The following is a 15,693-nucleotide window of genomic DNA, read 5'->3' on the forward strand; positions in this document are numbered from 1 at the left end:
GACTCACAGGGAAGGAACTGATCTTAAGAACCTACCTTAAAGAGATGGTTGTCCTTGGCTTACCACATCCTGACCAAACTCCTTAGAATATGAAAGTTGACAAGAGACAACAATTGCAGACCTCCCTGTATCGTCAACCTGAGGGTCTGCGTTGCTCACTGGTTCTCCCTCCTTCCCAGTAAACGAGACTCTACACTCACCTCAGAACATCCTCAGCCCATAGCCAAGCAAGGACATGCCCACACATCATGGTTTCTGGACCCCATCTCTTTCCACAACATTGCATTTGTCTTGACAATGAAGAACACAAAGGTTTTTAAGTGAACTGGGGACACATAGCATCACACAGCAATGCTAGTTCCTGTGTTCATGAAGTTCATGAAGTAGTTCATGAAGACTACCCACAGAATCGGCTCTCGCCAGATACTCAGTCTCTGTGCAGCCACACTGTGGTCTCTGCAGGAGTTGGACTCCCTCTCCTCATCACATCCGTTTCCCATGGTCCCTTGAAGGAACTCAAAGGGGAGGAAGAAGGAAGGCTGGGCTGGCTGAGCCTGTCCTTAACAATTTTCCTGTCCATGGCCTCAGCTTTCAACTCCCTTTTGTCAATGAAGATATAATTTTTATGGTTAAAACCTAATTGTAGTCTTGGAAGAATCAACTTTTTCTGTTGTGGAGTAGAATATTTGTTTAACTAAGTAAAAATGTGTTACATTTGTTTGTGCTGCAGAATAATTTTTTAACTATGTAAAGATGTGTTACATTTGTTTATGCTCTATTTGTTTAACCATGTAAAGATGTGTTGCATTTGTTTCACCTTGTCTGCCTAAGGTATCTGATTGGTCTAATAAAAAGCTGAACAGACAATAGCTAGGCAGGGGAGAAATAGGTGGGGCTGGCAGGCAGAGAGAATAAGTAGTAGGAAGAATCTAGGCTCAAGAGAGAAAAAGAGGGAGATGCCCAGGGCCAGCCAGGAAGCCGCCAGCCAGTCAGACACAGAGGAAGCAGGAGAAGCAGGACATATGGAATGAAAGAAAGGTAAAAAGCCCTGAGGCAAAATGTAGATGAAGAGAAACAGATTAATATAAGTTATAAGAACTAGCTAGAAACAAGCCTAAACTAAGGCCAACCATACATAACTAATAACAAGTCTCCATGTAATGATTTGGGGGCTGATGGTCCAAGAAAGTCTGCTACATTTGTCCTTCAGAAATCAAACTAGAGGGCCTCACACTAAGAGCTCTCAAGATGCCACTTTAGGAAGTATGAGAAGCACTCTCTGCAAGCAAATCATAAAATGCTAGCTCGCCTAGAAAGTTCCCAAGAAGCTTGCTGTGGTGACATCTGGGCTGGATTGCTCCAGTTTTCTCTTAGAGCATGGGGCTGACACACCCCAAATTAAGACTTCTCTTGGTACTAATCTGCTTGAATCAAAGGAAAGCCCTCACCCACAGTCAAGCTTCCTGTCCCCATATGGCTCTCCTGAAACTCCTGCTCTTTGTCCCGAAGGGTGAGAAGGCACCTGCTCCTCTCCTCCTCCCTGCTGGAGAGCAAAGTGGGACTTCAAGGTTTAAACACAGCAGTGCACAAGGACATGGCAGACTTGAACGTCTGCACTTGACTAGATGTTCTGAGGCCTGGATGGGACTCTGTCTGTTTTAGAAGCTGAATATGATTGAGATAGCCTGGGCTGGTGATGTGGCTCAGATAATAACAATGTTTGCCTAGCATATATAAGCACCTAGCACACATAACTGCTTGTGGTGGCACTCACAATGTAATTCTACCATTCAGAAGGTAGAGGCAGGAGAAGTACACGTTGAAGGTCATCCTTGACTACATAGCAAATGCAAAGCCAGCCTTGATAAGTGAGCCCCTATCCTAAAACAAACAAACAAAAAACTAAGCTATCCAAAGAAAGGTGTCCAGGAGTCTAGAAACCTCTACCATTGTGGACCTCTTATACTCTTAAGTACTGGTCAATCTCTGGGGGCCCTGGTTTTTCCAAGGGGCTGTGTTCTACTTGGATGCTGCAGACCCTCCTCACACTCTACACAGACAGTGCCAGAGTTCATGTAGAACCATGGCATGTGTTCATCATCCCCAGGGCTGGGTATATGGCCACCCACAGACACCCCTTCCTAGAGGGGCTTGAAAGGGCACATCTCTGCTCTGTCTTAAAGGAGAGTTCCGATAAGGGGCCTGAGAACATAGAAGCAGTGAGGTTATGAAGTGGCCCGTCACTAGTCACTAAGACTCCAAGCCACTGTTCACCTGCCATCGCAGCACATAACACATAGCACAGGAGTTTGTGGGATGTTGGAGAACGCTAGCGAAAGCCAGTCTTAGCTTTGGGGAAGTTGGAGGAATCCTTAGCAACTATCCAGTTCCTCTCACATGTATGAGAAAGCAGAGTACCAAGAAGAGAGGAGACTGGAGCATGCCATCTTGCAAGCTTGTAGCCTTGCTATGACTCGATCCAGACCCTTATTGGCTAAGTCTCCAAAAAAGAAATCTGAAACCAATGTAAAAGTAACTTTTAATTTCCATGTATAAAGCCTAAGTCAGCTGCATGGCTCTCAATACCAGACAGTCTAGTCCCAGCTAAGATCCAAAGCCTTGTCTTTTATTCTAAGTCAAACTGCTCTCAGCCTGTGCCCGTGTGGCATGCTGGGTAACATAAATAAGCAGGTTGCCAGTGAACTCACAGCCAAGGCTGGCTCCCACTAGTGGTCCTGAACATATCATGAACTTCCTCTGCTCCACACTTTTGCTCATACTATTCGCAGCTTATTACCTTTCTGCTCAAACCTCCAATGGTCCCCTGAAGGTCAGCGGATTCCGTCTCAGCATGAAATTCACACAGGACACTCCTTTAGCACCTGGCTGATGTAGAGTCTGATGCTGAGAGGAAGGCTGTAGTTACCCCTCTAATGAAGTAGCTGTAGATGTATAGCACTGACCCTAGAAAGCTGTGACTACCCTAGCCAGGGTCATCCCAGGGTCCTGTACCTCTGTTATAGGCCCATTGTGTTGAGCTGTGATTACTATATGTCAGATCTCACAGTTCCCACCAACTTGCCTGACTCCTGCCAAGAACTCAAGGAATGAATGAATTCATCAGCAATAACAAGTTGGGCCCATGCAGGCATCTCTGCCTATGATGCTATCAGTTCCTTTTTCTCATTTGAATCCTACTCACTCCTCTCATCGTGTGTGGCTCATCCACTCATTCAGCAAATTCTCATCAGGCACTAAAAATACAATGGTGAGCAAGACAGAAAGTTCCTGCTGGGCCTCGAGATGTTAAATAGCCAGGGTTGTCTATTTATCACTGTACAGAGTGTGAGCCAGAGGACAAGTAGAAGATGCTATGGTCACTCCTGAGTTCCCATTGAGCTCATCAGTTACCCTAGCAGCCCTGTTCCATCATGCTTTATCCTGGTAATGGCGGCCCCAGAGGACATGGCCACTCCTCACTAGGCTCAGATACGGAAAACATATAGCTGCTCTTTGTCCCCAATAGGAATGAAGCAGAGGCTGGAATTTTTTGCATCTTTGCATTGTTTCATATAACTTCTCTCAAATTATTATCCCCCCTCCCACAGGAACTATGTAAGATGCCAATTTCATACTGATTCCGGATGTGAAGTCTGTTCTGTCTGACCTCAGTGATTCCTGGGGGATGTGTAAAGACCTGTGAAATATGCAGAGCTCATAAATCAAGTCTGGCTGCATTTCTGCAAATGTTCTAATTTGAAGGAGAGTCAGACAGCCCTGAAAATCCCCCAGGCACCATTGCCTCCCCAGCACTACCACGTCAGACGTCTCCAGAGCCTGCTCCAGATGCTGGCTGCCTGGGGCAGGACCAGCTCAGTCTGTCCCCATCTCCCCTCTGGCCCCACTCCAACAAACTGGAGGGAATGGAAGGTCAGCCCTTGATTTCTTGTCTTCTGTCTGGAGTGCCACAGAGGGAAAGAATCCTGTGAATGTTCTTCCCTAGACAGACCCTGAGGAGATGGGCCCGAGACCCTTTCCCAGACATATTCCTCTGTGTCCAAGAAAAGCAGAAACCTCAGAGTAGCTGCAGGTTCCCAGGGCGTGTTGACATGAGATACGACTGAAAGACGCTCTCGGGGACTGTATGAGGAGGGGCTCTAGGTGCTGGTGGATGTGTGGGAGCCGGTCTCTCCCATTAGAACCTCCCCTGCAAGAATGTCCTTAAGAAAAGGCCAGTAGAGGTAGAACTCCACAAGTCCAGCTAACCCACAGCTCTTCATTGGCACCTGCTCCCATCATCCTCTCAGCTTCCTAATTCTGTCCACTGCTCCCAGTGCAGCCATATGCCAATACCATGCTGAGTGTAGGGTGTACACAGTGGCCCTGTGGTTAGCATGGTCTCTCTTGGCACTCAGTGCAGTGTGAGAAATCACAGAGGGTGGAATTTATGTGAGGGCTGAGAGATCAAGAGAGAGGAGAAGGGAAGCCTCACTTCCTTGGGTTGTCAGCACCAACACTTTCCTTCCATTCATTCATTCATTCATTCATTCATTCATTCCTGTGATTATAACTTATTGAAAGATCACTCTACCATAGGCTGTGGACACATAGCAGATGCTGGTGTAGTACCTGCATGCCAGGAATGCCCCCACCAGGAATCCAACCCACTTCCTGAGCCCTACATCATGCCCTCAATATGAAAGATGTAAACAAGGCACATACCTGTTATAGGGAGCCCTTTCCTTCCTGCTTCCAGCTTGAGGTCCAAGGAAGCTGGTTAGAAATGGTACCCAGCCCACAATCTTCACAAATAGCCTTCCATGCCAGAACACTGTGGAACCCATGTGTCCAGATAGACTGGCATTCCAAGAGAGAAGGGAACAAGGGTATTCAAGTTGCTCTGGCACCAGCAGCTTAGTCAGGAGGGTCCCAGAGAATGTGCAAGAGCTACTACTTCGGTGGACACTGAGTAGACAGATGGAAGAGAAGAATCAGCATGCTTGCTTAGTGAGTCAATGGCAGGCTGCATGTATCTGAAATCCGATGTGATTGTATCGCCTGGTGATGCTGAGTAAGTAGATGCTATGACATTTACGCAATGACAAAACCACCAATAGAGTACTTCTCAGAACACACCCCCATTTCAAGCAGTTCACTACTGTATCTGCATGTAGTCATAAACTGAAGGGAAACCCACCTCCCTTCCCTTCCCCTTTGCTACTCTCTCCCGGAACCTCCGATCCTGTGCTAAGAAGCGACCAAGCACGTGTGACCGGCCATCCACTGCTAAGTCACAAAGCAAGTATTGCTCTTACAGTATAAAGAACCATAGGTTCCAAAGCAGGCAGCAGAGAGGGCGTATCATTTGGTGGTACAGACCAGACTCTCAGACACATAGCATCATCTCTGCTAAACAACCAAGCGGACCACAGATAAGTACTAGTATCCTATCCTATCTTGCAGGCAAGATATTATCTGCAAGTGTTTAAATCAGGAGCCAGGCCATTGGGCAATGGCGGGATGTAAACCCTAGTTTGGGTGAATCTAAAATCCAGCCTTGTTCTGTGGCATCACACTGTCTCCCATTGTTTACTGGCATAGCAAGCCACTTGATCCAGGCCCTTCAAGAAATTAAGACTGTCTTTTCTTTTCCTAGAAGCAGAAATCATAATTGGGGGCTCTCGGCTGGCACCTCCATGAGGCAGTTGTTGGCTATAGAGATAAGCTTCCTAATGTTTCTGGCCTCACACATGAAATGAATGACCTGCATTCATATGGTGTTTTCCCTTCTTATTTCATTTGTTCTGTGGCACAAACAGCTCCCAGATTGAAGTTTCTTGCAGCACAGTGAGTACAAGCAAGAGACAGAGATGCCCTGAAGATATCACCCAGAGCAGAGGAGAGCCACACAGGGCATGCCCAGAAACTGCTGTTACATTCCAAATCTACTTGGATAATTCGGTTCTACAGTTCACCAGTGATAGACTCAATGTACTCTTAGGGAGAGAATGCTTGAAAAGACATCTGTGACTAACCTTGACAATGAATAGGAAGGTGCAGTCACCATATCCCACTTGCACGTGCTTGGGGGGCACTGTAGCCCTGGCCACCTCCGAGGCTGAGCTAGAAAAACCGCTTGAATCCTGAAGCTTGATACTAGCCAGGACCACACAGTGAGACTGCCATCTCTACCATGCCCCTCCTACTAATTTCAAAACTGTATACTTAGTGCTTCCTCTGGCCATGGCAGGTGATCTTGACCCACAGTCGTCCAGCAGGTTCTCTCTGGAGACCTGGTAGCACAGCCACTCTGGTCAGGACCATTACAGCAGAGCCAAGGGGGCCTGTTCGGCTCTGGCGTCCATCCTTCATCTCTCCTCTTGCAAAATCCCTTTCTTTTCACACACAGCTGGATAATTTGAGAATGAAACACAATTAAAAGAAACATGACCAGACCAAAGAACCTAAGATAAGAGCCAAGAAAAGCATGTAGGTCATTAAGAAAACTGCCATGCTGGGCACAGAGGAAGTGACCTACTGCACAAAGACAACAGAGGCTGGTCACATCCCAGCAGTGGAGTTTACCCAGCTCATGGAGGCTAGTCAGTGCACTGTGCCTCCCCCAATAGGTCAGTACTGACTGCTAGAGCTATGGCAACAGAGGGAAGAGACGCATTCTCTGATGAATTCTGGATTAGTACCATCCAGCAGAAGGTGTCACTGTTTGCAACACATAAGTAGACCAGAGTTGCATTATCTAAACAATCCAGGTGAGAAAGTGTTACCAGAAAAATCTAGAGTGCATGCACCCATGCACCCATGTGTGCGCGCGCACACACACACACACACACACACACACACACACACACACACACACACCGTTGGGAAGATTTGGAATGATAGAACATTCTGGAGCCAGAAGGGGCCTGACAAATCACATGACTCAGGGAGCTGTGTATGCATACCACAGACCTGTCTTGTATGGATGGATTCCCCTTCTCAATGCTTTTAAACCACATGAAACAAAATCCATAGGATTACAGAGGAAACCTCTATACTAAAAAGACAATATCAAAAAATTTTTAAAGATAAATGTGTGATAGAGCTCTCTATATACTTTTTACTATTGATTTAGGTAGTGTGTGTATCTCTGTGTGTACATGTATGTGTGTCTGTGTGTGCATATATGTGAACAGGCATCTAGAAGCAAAGGTCAATGTCTTATGGCTTTCTCATTCACTCTCCATCTTACTTTGGAGATGCTGAGCCTGGCACTCACCAATGCATCTAGGCTGGCTGCTCAGTAGGCTCCAGAGACCCCATCTGTCTCTCCCATGCTAGGGATAGAACCAAAGGTTGCCGCATCCAGCTTTTCCACATGAATGCTGGGGTCAAACTTGATGCTCATGCGTAGCAGGCGTTTTACTGACCAAGCTATCTCCCCAGCTGTGTGTATACACACGTTCTTATTAATGCACTAAATAGCAAGCTTGAGCAACAGATCTAACGTCCGTCAGTAAATTCTGGAGGAGTGGCAAGCATGAATAAGATTTCAAAAGCAGCTCGAAGTAACTGTTCCAGCTGTGCTGTGATCTGTAAACACCTGGCTTTACACAGTCAAGGGTCCGACTAAGAGTCCCATGACAAATTACCGGCATACTAGGCGGAAATGCTAGCTTTCAATTACACATTAGCCAGGGGCTAGAAAATTAGAGGCCTTGATTTAAATGTACTGGCCCCAGATTAAGAGGCTTAATATAACACTAACCCTCTTTACAGCTAGCAGCACTTAGATCAGAGGTCAACTGACTTTCTTAATATCCTCAGCCAGTAAGTAGTAAATCTAGACCAAAGCCCAGCTCTTACACAGCTATCTTTTCTGTCCCTTTAACAATGCAGCATGCTGTCTCAATTTAGGCTTTAATATAATTTGGGGGGGGGTGTGTTTTTAAGTAATACATTTTCATAAAGTTAAGCAATTTAGTTATTGCAATTTTAAGAATGTTTCTGTCTTTCCTTACATGAACAGATGGGTGGGCAAGGGCTTTGTGGCTTCAAACGTGGTCCTAGATTAACAACATTGCTCCTCTCCATGACAGACAGAGCTAACTCCAACTGCTGCCAATGAAGTGATAACTCAGCCCTCAGCCTCCGAAAGCGTGCAGTATCCATGCTATATTCCAGAGGAAAGAACTCACCAGAGCAGAAACAACTAGGGATCATGGAGACACGATAACAGGAGTAGGAGATAGCAACAGAAATGGTGAGGTTTGGAGTCATGACAGTAACTAACTTGTGAAGCCCCTGCCCAGAGCCAGCCTCCGGATTAGGCCATCCTTGTGCGTTATCCTATATACTTCTCAAAACAATCCTTGGACGTTGGTAGTGTTGTCCCTGTTTACAGTTAGAAAAATGGAGGGTTTGAGAGGGTGAGTGAGTGACCCAGCTCCATACTCTATGTGAGGAAAAGACAGAAGCAGATGTAGAACCCTGGGGGAGGGCTGCCAGTGCACAAGCTTGCTGAGCAGTTCAAGGACTTCTGACCAAAGCCAACAGCAGAGCCCCTGCTTCTATGGGGGATGCTGTTCCCTCCCCAAGCCTGGTTGGTCCTAAACCCCTCAGCGGCTAGGGAACCTTCCACTCTTCACATTTCCTGAGCTCGAGGCCTGGGTTTCAAGTGACAGCCCAAGCAGGAGGCCTGGAGAAAAAAAAATGGAAAGAAGAAAAGTAAAAGGCCTCCAGACGCTCCTCCATCTGTGCTGCCCACAGACCTGCCATCCTGTGGCTGAGGTTTCTCTGTGCTCTTGGCCTTGTCTTGGGGCTGGGAACAAATGCCACATTGGGCTGCCTTCCTGTGGCTTTGTCTCATAACTTAAACAAACCAAGCATTTCTGGCACCTTGAAGCAGAGTCTGAGCAAAGTCTCCTCGAAGCCTTGAAGGCCTGCAAAGAGGGCGTGGTCAAGCTCAGCTTTAGGTCATTTTTAAGGTTGCTAAAGAATTAGGCCTTCAGTACATTTCAGACTCTGAACCGTTGCTCTAGTTGCTCCTTCAGGAGCCCAGCAGCCTCCTCAATGAATCATTCCTAATTAACATTTGGTGTGTGACACTCCATGCAGAAGACCCAGGCAAGCAGGCCTGGCCATACCTATTTTACAGTTTATAGACAAAGACATAGAACTCCAGGCTTCAGCAGTAGGAAGGGACCAACCAGAAAGAAATCCAGGGCCTGGGCTGACTTCAGAGATTCAGACCCTCCACTCCACAGCCTTCCTGGCCCTGCCTTTTTGTGCCACATTAGCAACTCCCAGGCTCCCTTGTCTTTCAGCTGCTTGCATGGTATCTGACCTCCCTTCCTTGACCACAGACCCCTGGCTGTTCCCCTTTGTGCCTAAACCAGAGAGTCTGGCAGGGATGAAGCACTCTGTGAACTAAATCAGTCGACTAGATACTGGCTAACTGTCAGGAAAAATAACTCAAGAGTGTCTTAGGCCAACTCCATGCATCTTCAGAAGTATCTGTTATTTGTTGCTCTCTGACTTACGTGGGTACCCTGATTACTAATAACAATGAGATGCCAGACAACTGAGGAATAAAAGGCCTTGGTTGTAGTCTTAGGAATGGCCAGGAGGATCCCTGAAGTCCCTGGAGCAGCAGAGCTCTGGAGAAACAGCTTTCTCAACTGCAGAACACATCATGAATCTCTGTTACTGGTAGAGTCCCTGGCTTGCTACTGAGCCAAGTTGGTTAGCAAAGCCAGGCTTATGTAGAACGTCACCCAGAGAGATGACATGTTGAAGGCCATAAGGAATAAACATTCAGAGACTGGTGGCAACTGCATTCCAAGGGATTGGTTCTCAGAGGTAATATGTCATGAGGAGAAGGCTCCAGAGTGACAGTCTGAATCCAGGAAGCCCTTCACTGAACTGCCCCACTCCTTGCTTTTATTCAACATAGCCAGCCCCTACTTTTCCCAGATGGCTCCTAGCTGGCTCAGAACTCTTTGTGTATTGCTTGATCTGCACTATGTCTGGGTCCAGGTCAGTGACCTCAACTCCACCAACCTTTCTTCCTTGCTAGTTAGCTATGTCTGACTGCCCTCAGCACCCATCTAGAGAATCAGATTACCATGTCTTCCAAGGGTTTGCATTGCATCCAGCCATGAGTCCCAGCAGCCTTGTGGAGCTAGTCACCCCAAGCCAAGCTGTAATTTTTCTCAGTGCAAAAGCATTCTTGGCTTGGGGACTATAATTCTTGGGTCACTATGCCCCTGTCTACAAAAGTGCCCCAGGTGATCTAGACTTCTAACCATACACTCAAACCTGAGGCCACACTGTTCCAGAATAAACAGAGTTTAGTCATCACTGAAGTGGAACCCAAAACAGAGAGGTCAAGAAGGAAGCTCAGAGATACTGGGGGAACTGGGGGCCCAGGGCTCTGTCAGCCTACAGAAAGAGGACACGGGCTAAGTGGAATATAATGAAGATGGTTTCTGTGACAGTAAGTCAGACATGCTGCAAAGTTGGGCTCCAGGGGACAGAGACAGCCATTATCTTGCTCAAAGGACTCTCACACTTTAGGAAAGGAACTAGAGAATGAATGGAAGGGGCAGAAGACCAAAGGTGTCACCTAAAAAGAGGTTTATCCCAAATATCACACCAGAACTGGGCCAAGTCTCTAGACCTATTTCCAGCTTCCAGAGCCCCGATGGGGAAGCAGGAAAGGGCTGTGCACAGCCACTCCAGACGAGCACCTTTACATCCACAAGGAAGCGGCAAGGAAGAGGGACAGAGCTAGCAACTGAGGCAGTTAGGAAAGCTGTCCAGATCAGACTCCACGAAAGCAACGGGGAACAGGCATTTACAGGGGGTGGGGAGATGCATGTGTGTGCAGGTGTGTGTGTGTGTGTGTGTGTGTGTGTGTGTGTTCATGTAAAGTTCAACATCAAGTAAGCCTTCCTTTTTATTATATTTTATTTTATTATATTTTATTTCATGTTCATGTACACACACATGTTTATGCCACAATGCCTATGTGGAGGTCAGAAAACAATTTGATGGCATCTGTTCTCTCCTTACCAGACATGTAGGTGAGGTATTGTGGATCCCAGGAATCAATTCAAGTAGCAAGTACCCTTACCTGCTAAAGCATTTTGTTGGTCCTCACATTTTTTGTTTGTTTGTTTGTTTGTTTGGAGAGTCTCTGATTACAGTTGGAACTTGCTGATTAGGCTAGACTCACTGGCCACCAAGCCCCAGGGATCTGCCCAACTCCACTTCCCCATTGCTGGGGTTAGAGGCATGTACAGTCGTGCCTATCTCTTCTGCGTAGGTGCTGGGGATCTGAACTCAGGTTCTCATGCCTGTGAGGCAAGCATTTCGCTCACTAATCTATCCCTCCAGTGCTGGAAAAGGGGCATTTACGAGACAATCAAGCTAAATGCCATCTAGACATATCATGGTAAAAATGAATTCTTGCTGACATTCATAGGTTTGATAATGCATTTTAAGTTTTTAAGAGGGGATCTGGAGTTGTTTTGTGGCCTTCTTATAAAGAATCTTTGCCTTTTTTAGATAATTCTGCAATATTAAACTGATTTGGCATCCAGCATTTGCTTCAAATCACAGAACTAAGTGGAAGCTTAAGAAGAGCCTGTGCTGGTGACCAGTAACCTCAGGTGACAAGTAGAAAATCATCCACTGTGCTCTCTCAACTCTTGATCAGTTCAAAATTTTGCAGAAAAAAAAATTCATGTACAAAGGCAGTGAGCAAGAACTTTGCTGTCAACACTGACTTCTACACTGGTTGTCTAAAAGCCCTTCAAAAACCTTTGCAGCCCAAGTACCGGGTTCCTAATCCAGAGCCTGAGCAGTTCAGACTAGGACTCAACCTGACACACAGTGTGACCACAGACAGGTCTTTTAATTTCTCTGTGCTTTGGCTTCCTTATAGGCACAGCATAAATGCCAGTTATACTTGCAGCATGCTGAGGGCCCATGACCCGGAGACACAAACACTGAACCAGGGCTTGGTGTCACAACTGTGGTTATGGCTAGAGATGCCATTAGGTTTGTTTTGATGGGGAGGAAATGCATCCTTCTCTCTATGCTCCACCAAAGCTTCAGAAATGTCCCCAGTTCTCAATGAATTCTCATCACTTCCTCAAGAGGAAGTCCTTTGTTCCAGGAATGCCTGTTCTCTCCTTCCAAGGCCTTCTTCCCTGCACACACCTGCCCATCTCTTCCCTGCTACCTTGCTCCCAGCCCCCTGCCTCCTGTCCCAGTTCCCTGGAGCATCAGTTAGAGAGCTGCCCTTCCCAGCCCTTCCCCTGCTCTGGCCCCTGCCACCACCTCTCACAATGCCCATAGGGGCCTCAGCCTTGGTAAGTCAGGAAACGGTGGGGTGGAAGGAAGGGAAGTCAGGACTCAGGACGTATGAATGCATAATGCTTAACATTTTGGAAATGGATGGGCCTGGTGCCAGTCCTTGCTAGGGTTCCCGATTGTACTGCGCTTACAAAAGGGTCATTATTAAAGGCTCCACATGTCTATGTAACAGGTTCAGAACCACAAGCAGTATGACGTCAGAGGGATCACAAGATGAATAGGCTTCCCAGCCTTGTCCTCAGTGCCAAGAACCTTGAGTCCCTGGAAGGAGGTGTGTGGAAGGAAGGAGGGTACCCAAGGAGCCCTAAGGTAGTGAGTTCCCAGCTGTTCTACAGAAGAGGTTAGTGAGATGGCCCAAGACCCGTCCTCAGCAGGACCAGATGAGACCCCTTTCCAATGTCTTCAAACTGTTATCACACCCCCTTCCTCGCTGCACATGTGGTTAGTCACTCAGCTCATCTGACCTCCGGGTGTCTCCTGAGAGAGCATCGCCCCCCTCTCCCTCCATATTTATATGTATTTACACACACACCCCTTCTTTGGACCATTTCTTGGCTCACATCCTAACTGTGCAATGACCTCACTTGCTGGAGTCCATATTCACCTTTCCAAAACTAAGAGGTTGTAGCTAAAGAACTTCCAAAAAGTCCTTTCCAGTTACAATGGCCTATTGTTCTGCAATGTGGCGTAAGGAAGCGTGACGCTGTCTCCTCCTCCAAAGCTGTGAAGCATGTGGTTTGATTGGGTTCCACATTTTCTTCCCTAGTGTGTTCCTAGTTAAGGTAAATCTCAATCAGCACATACACATGTGCCCTGAAGTACACACCAAGTCCTTTGAGAGCAGTAACAATGCAAACTGTGAGCTCAGGTGTATCCAATTTTCCCCATAGCACTGAAGGACATATATTTACATACTGTTTGCATATATTTAAATGTAAATACACACTCATTTACATGAATGTATTTATATATTATAATCAGCACAGTCTCTCTAGCTGTTGGTTACAGACCAATACTCCAGAGCCCTGAAACCCACAAAATCTTATTAAATAGACTGATGGTCTCCCATACTTTTAAGGCCATGGAAAGGAAATATTAGAATTTCAATTCATATTTATTTTTATTACAGTCTTTTAAATTTCCTATTTCTTATGTGTTCTTTATATTCCTCAAACCACATGAATATAACAGGATGCATGTGTCATATATAAATACGCCCGTAATGGGGATCCAAGCCCAAAAGGATTTGGCAGAGGGGGTACACAGTCAAAAAAGTTCCAGCCTTCACTGCCAATCTCTCTTCACTGTACCCTCCCAAAGCTGGAGACAATTACAAGGATTTAGTCCAACTACTGCCAAAGGACTGGGCAGGACCCCAGGCAACTGTCCTCCAAGGCAACACTGGCCAATGGAACCTGAAGCTCTCCAGGGTGCTGCCAGTTTCTTTGGGGTTCATGACATATGGTGTCTACTTTTCCCCAGGGTCCCCATCAGCAAGGCTGCTTTAGCCATAAGAACACTGGCTCTCATCTAAGAAACCCACTTTCTTTTCTAGATCAGCTTATGTTGGCCCTCAGGGCTTCTCTGCAGCAGTACTCAGTCAAAGAAAGGGAGGGAGGGAGGGAGGGAGGGAGGGAGGGAGGGAGGGAGGGAGGGAGGGAGGGATAGATGGATTGTCAACTGATAGAAAGAGAGCAAATTGGCTTTCTAGAGAAATGTTAAGTAAATGGCAAAACTAAATTCCAGAGTCAGAAGAGGACCCAGAAATATATCTGGAGAACATTATGCCATCTATAGAGAGCAGACCATTGTCTGACGGGCACAGTTCATGACAGCTAGCTCCATTTGGGAAGACGTATTAGATTCTGACAGCACTCTTGAGAAAGTATGTGGTATGGGAGGACAGGCACTGGGCTACTCACCTACACACTGGTTGCCTTCATCCATCTGGTACCCAAAGCGACAGACAAGAGGCCTCGAAATTGTGGGGTAGTTGGAAGCTGGTACTGGTGGGGCAGCTGCTGGGTACGGGCCTGAGTAGGATGTAGAGTAGGGATTCGAGTAGGGCCCTCGATACACTGGGTTGGTTCGAGGGATGCACAAATACCCGCCATTCTGATTGACACACATCATGTCCCCACGGCAAGCCTCAGGGATGGTCCGGCATTCATCAATATCTGCAAAGGCCACAGAAAGGACAAGTGTCAGTGGCCTCCTCCACGATGCTGAGCATGTGCATACTGAAGCAGCGCAGACTGAGGGGAGGGACCCTCCAATACTTCACCTGACTCATTACAATCTGATCAGCTGAACTGACTCAAAGTGACTCGTGACTCGTGTTACCAAGCATTAGCTCTTTAAGCCCTCCCCCACCCACAGAAACCTGGACTATTATTGATTCATATTTTTCTTTAAAGAACACATTTGAAGCACAGGAAATTGTGCTCTTTAACACATGGGAATATAGTAAATAAAAACGCCTTTGATTTACATAAAGAAAGGAGCAGTAAAAATAAATAGACAAGAGCGTGCATATAAAAACATGCCAGGTACTCTTCCGTGCATTTCCTATACTCTGAAAACATGAGAGCAGGCCCAAGAACCATTCCTATTTTTATTCAAAGTAATAGCTGGGCAAGAGAGAAAGAGACTTTTGCAGTCAAAAAGACAAGGCTTGGCTCAGACCTAGTACTTGCTGAGAAAGCAGAACATTGCTTTCAAGTCGGCTCACACAGTGCCAGCAAACAGGACCTCGTCTAGCCCTGCTGGAGATCAGCTCATGCTGGAAGGAGAGTGGTGGTCTGTCTAGAAAATCCAGGCTTGTTAGGGTGGAGTAAAGGGAGGCCCCAACTCTGGCTCCAGTGGGCGGCAGACCTGGCTTTGGGTGTTGGGCCCTGCCACCAGCTTTGGAGCCTGCTCTGTGCAGGACTGGAGTCCAGGGAGATGCCTGGATCCGGGCAGCTCGCCCACCATGTCATCTGAGAAATTTATGCCAACTCCCAGCTTGGGAATTGAGAATGCTGTGGTTCAGAATGCAATGGTCTATTCTCTAGTTAAAGTGATGAACTAGATGAGAAGGCCACTGCCCTCTTTGTCCTGCGGGGCATCCTTGAAGCAAAGTACTTTATAGTGTAAATCCAAGCATAAGTCTGGATTTACAAGCCATCTATCTCCCCTCTTATTCTCAGTTTATGTGACTCAGGAAAGACAAATGATTTGACCTAAAACAAATCTAATTAAAAATCTAATTATTCCCCCAATGTGGCGGGCCACGCCTTATCCTCTCCACATGCTCTATGCTCCTTCCAC

At 46.7% G+C, this 15,693-nt stretch overlaps 1 protein-coding gene across 2 annotated transcripts in view; it reads right to left on the reverse strand.

The window, feature by feature from the left end:
- Positions 1 to 15,693, reverse strand: part of Fbln5 (fibulin 5) — a 73,051-nt gene that overhangs the window by 49,044 nt on the left and 8,314 nt on the right. For both annotated transcript variants that reach the window (XM_028888269.2, XM_028888268.2), the window contains exon 4: positions 14,307 to 14,561. In XM_028888269.2, the coding sequence (XP_028744102.1) occupies positions 14,307 to 14,561 (255 nt within the window). The remainder of the gene's footprint in view (positions 1 to 14,306; positions 14,562 to 15,693) is intronic.

This window comes from Peromyscus leucopus, chromosome 14 (assembly GCF_004664715.2).
Source record: "Peromyscus leucopus breed LL Stock chromosome 14, UCI_PerLeu_2.1, whole genome shotgun sequence".
NCBI lineage: Eukaryota > Metazoa > Chordata > Mammalia > Rodentia > Cricetidae > Peromyscus > Peromyscus leucopus.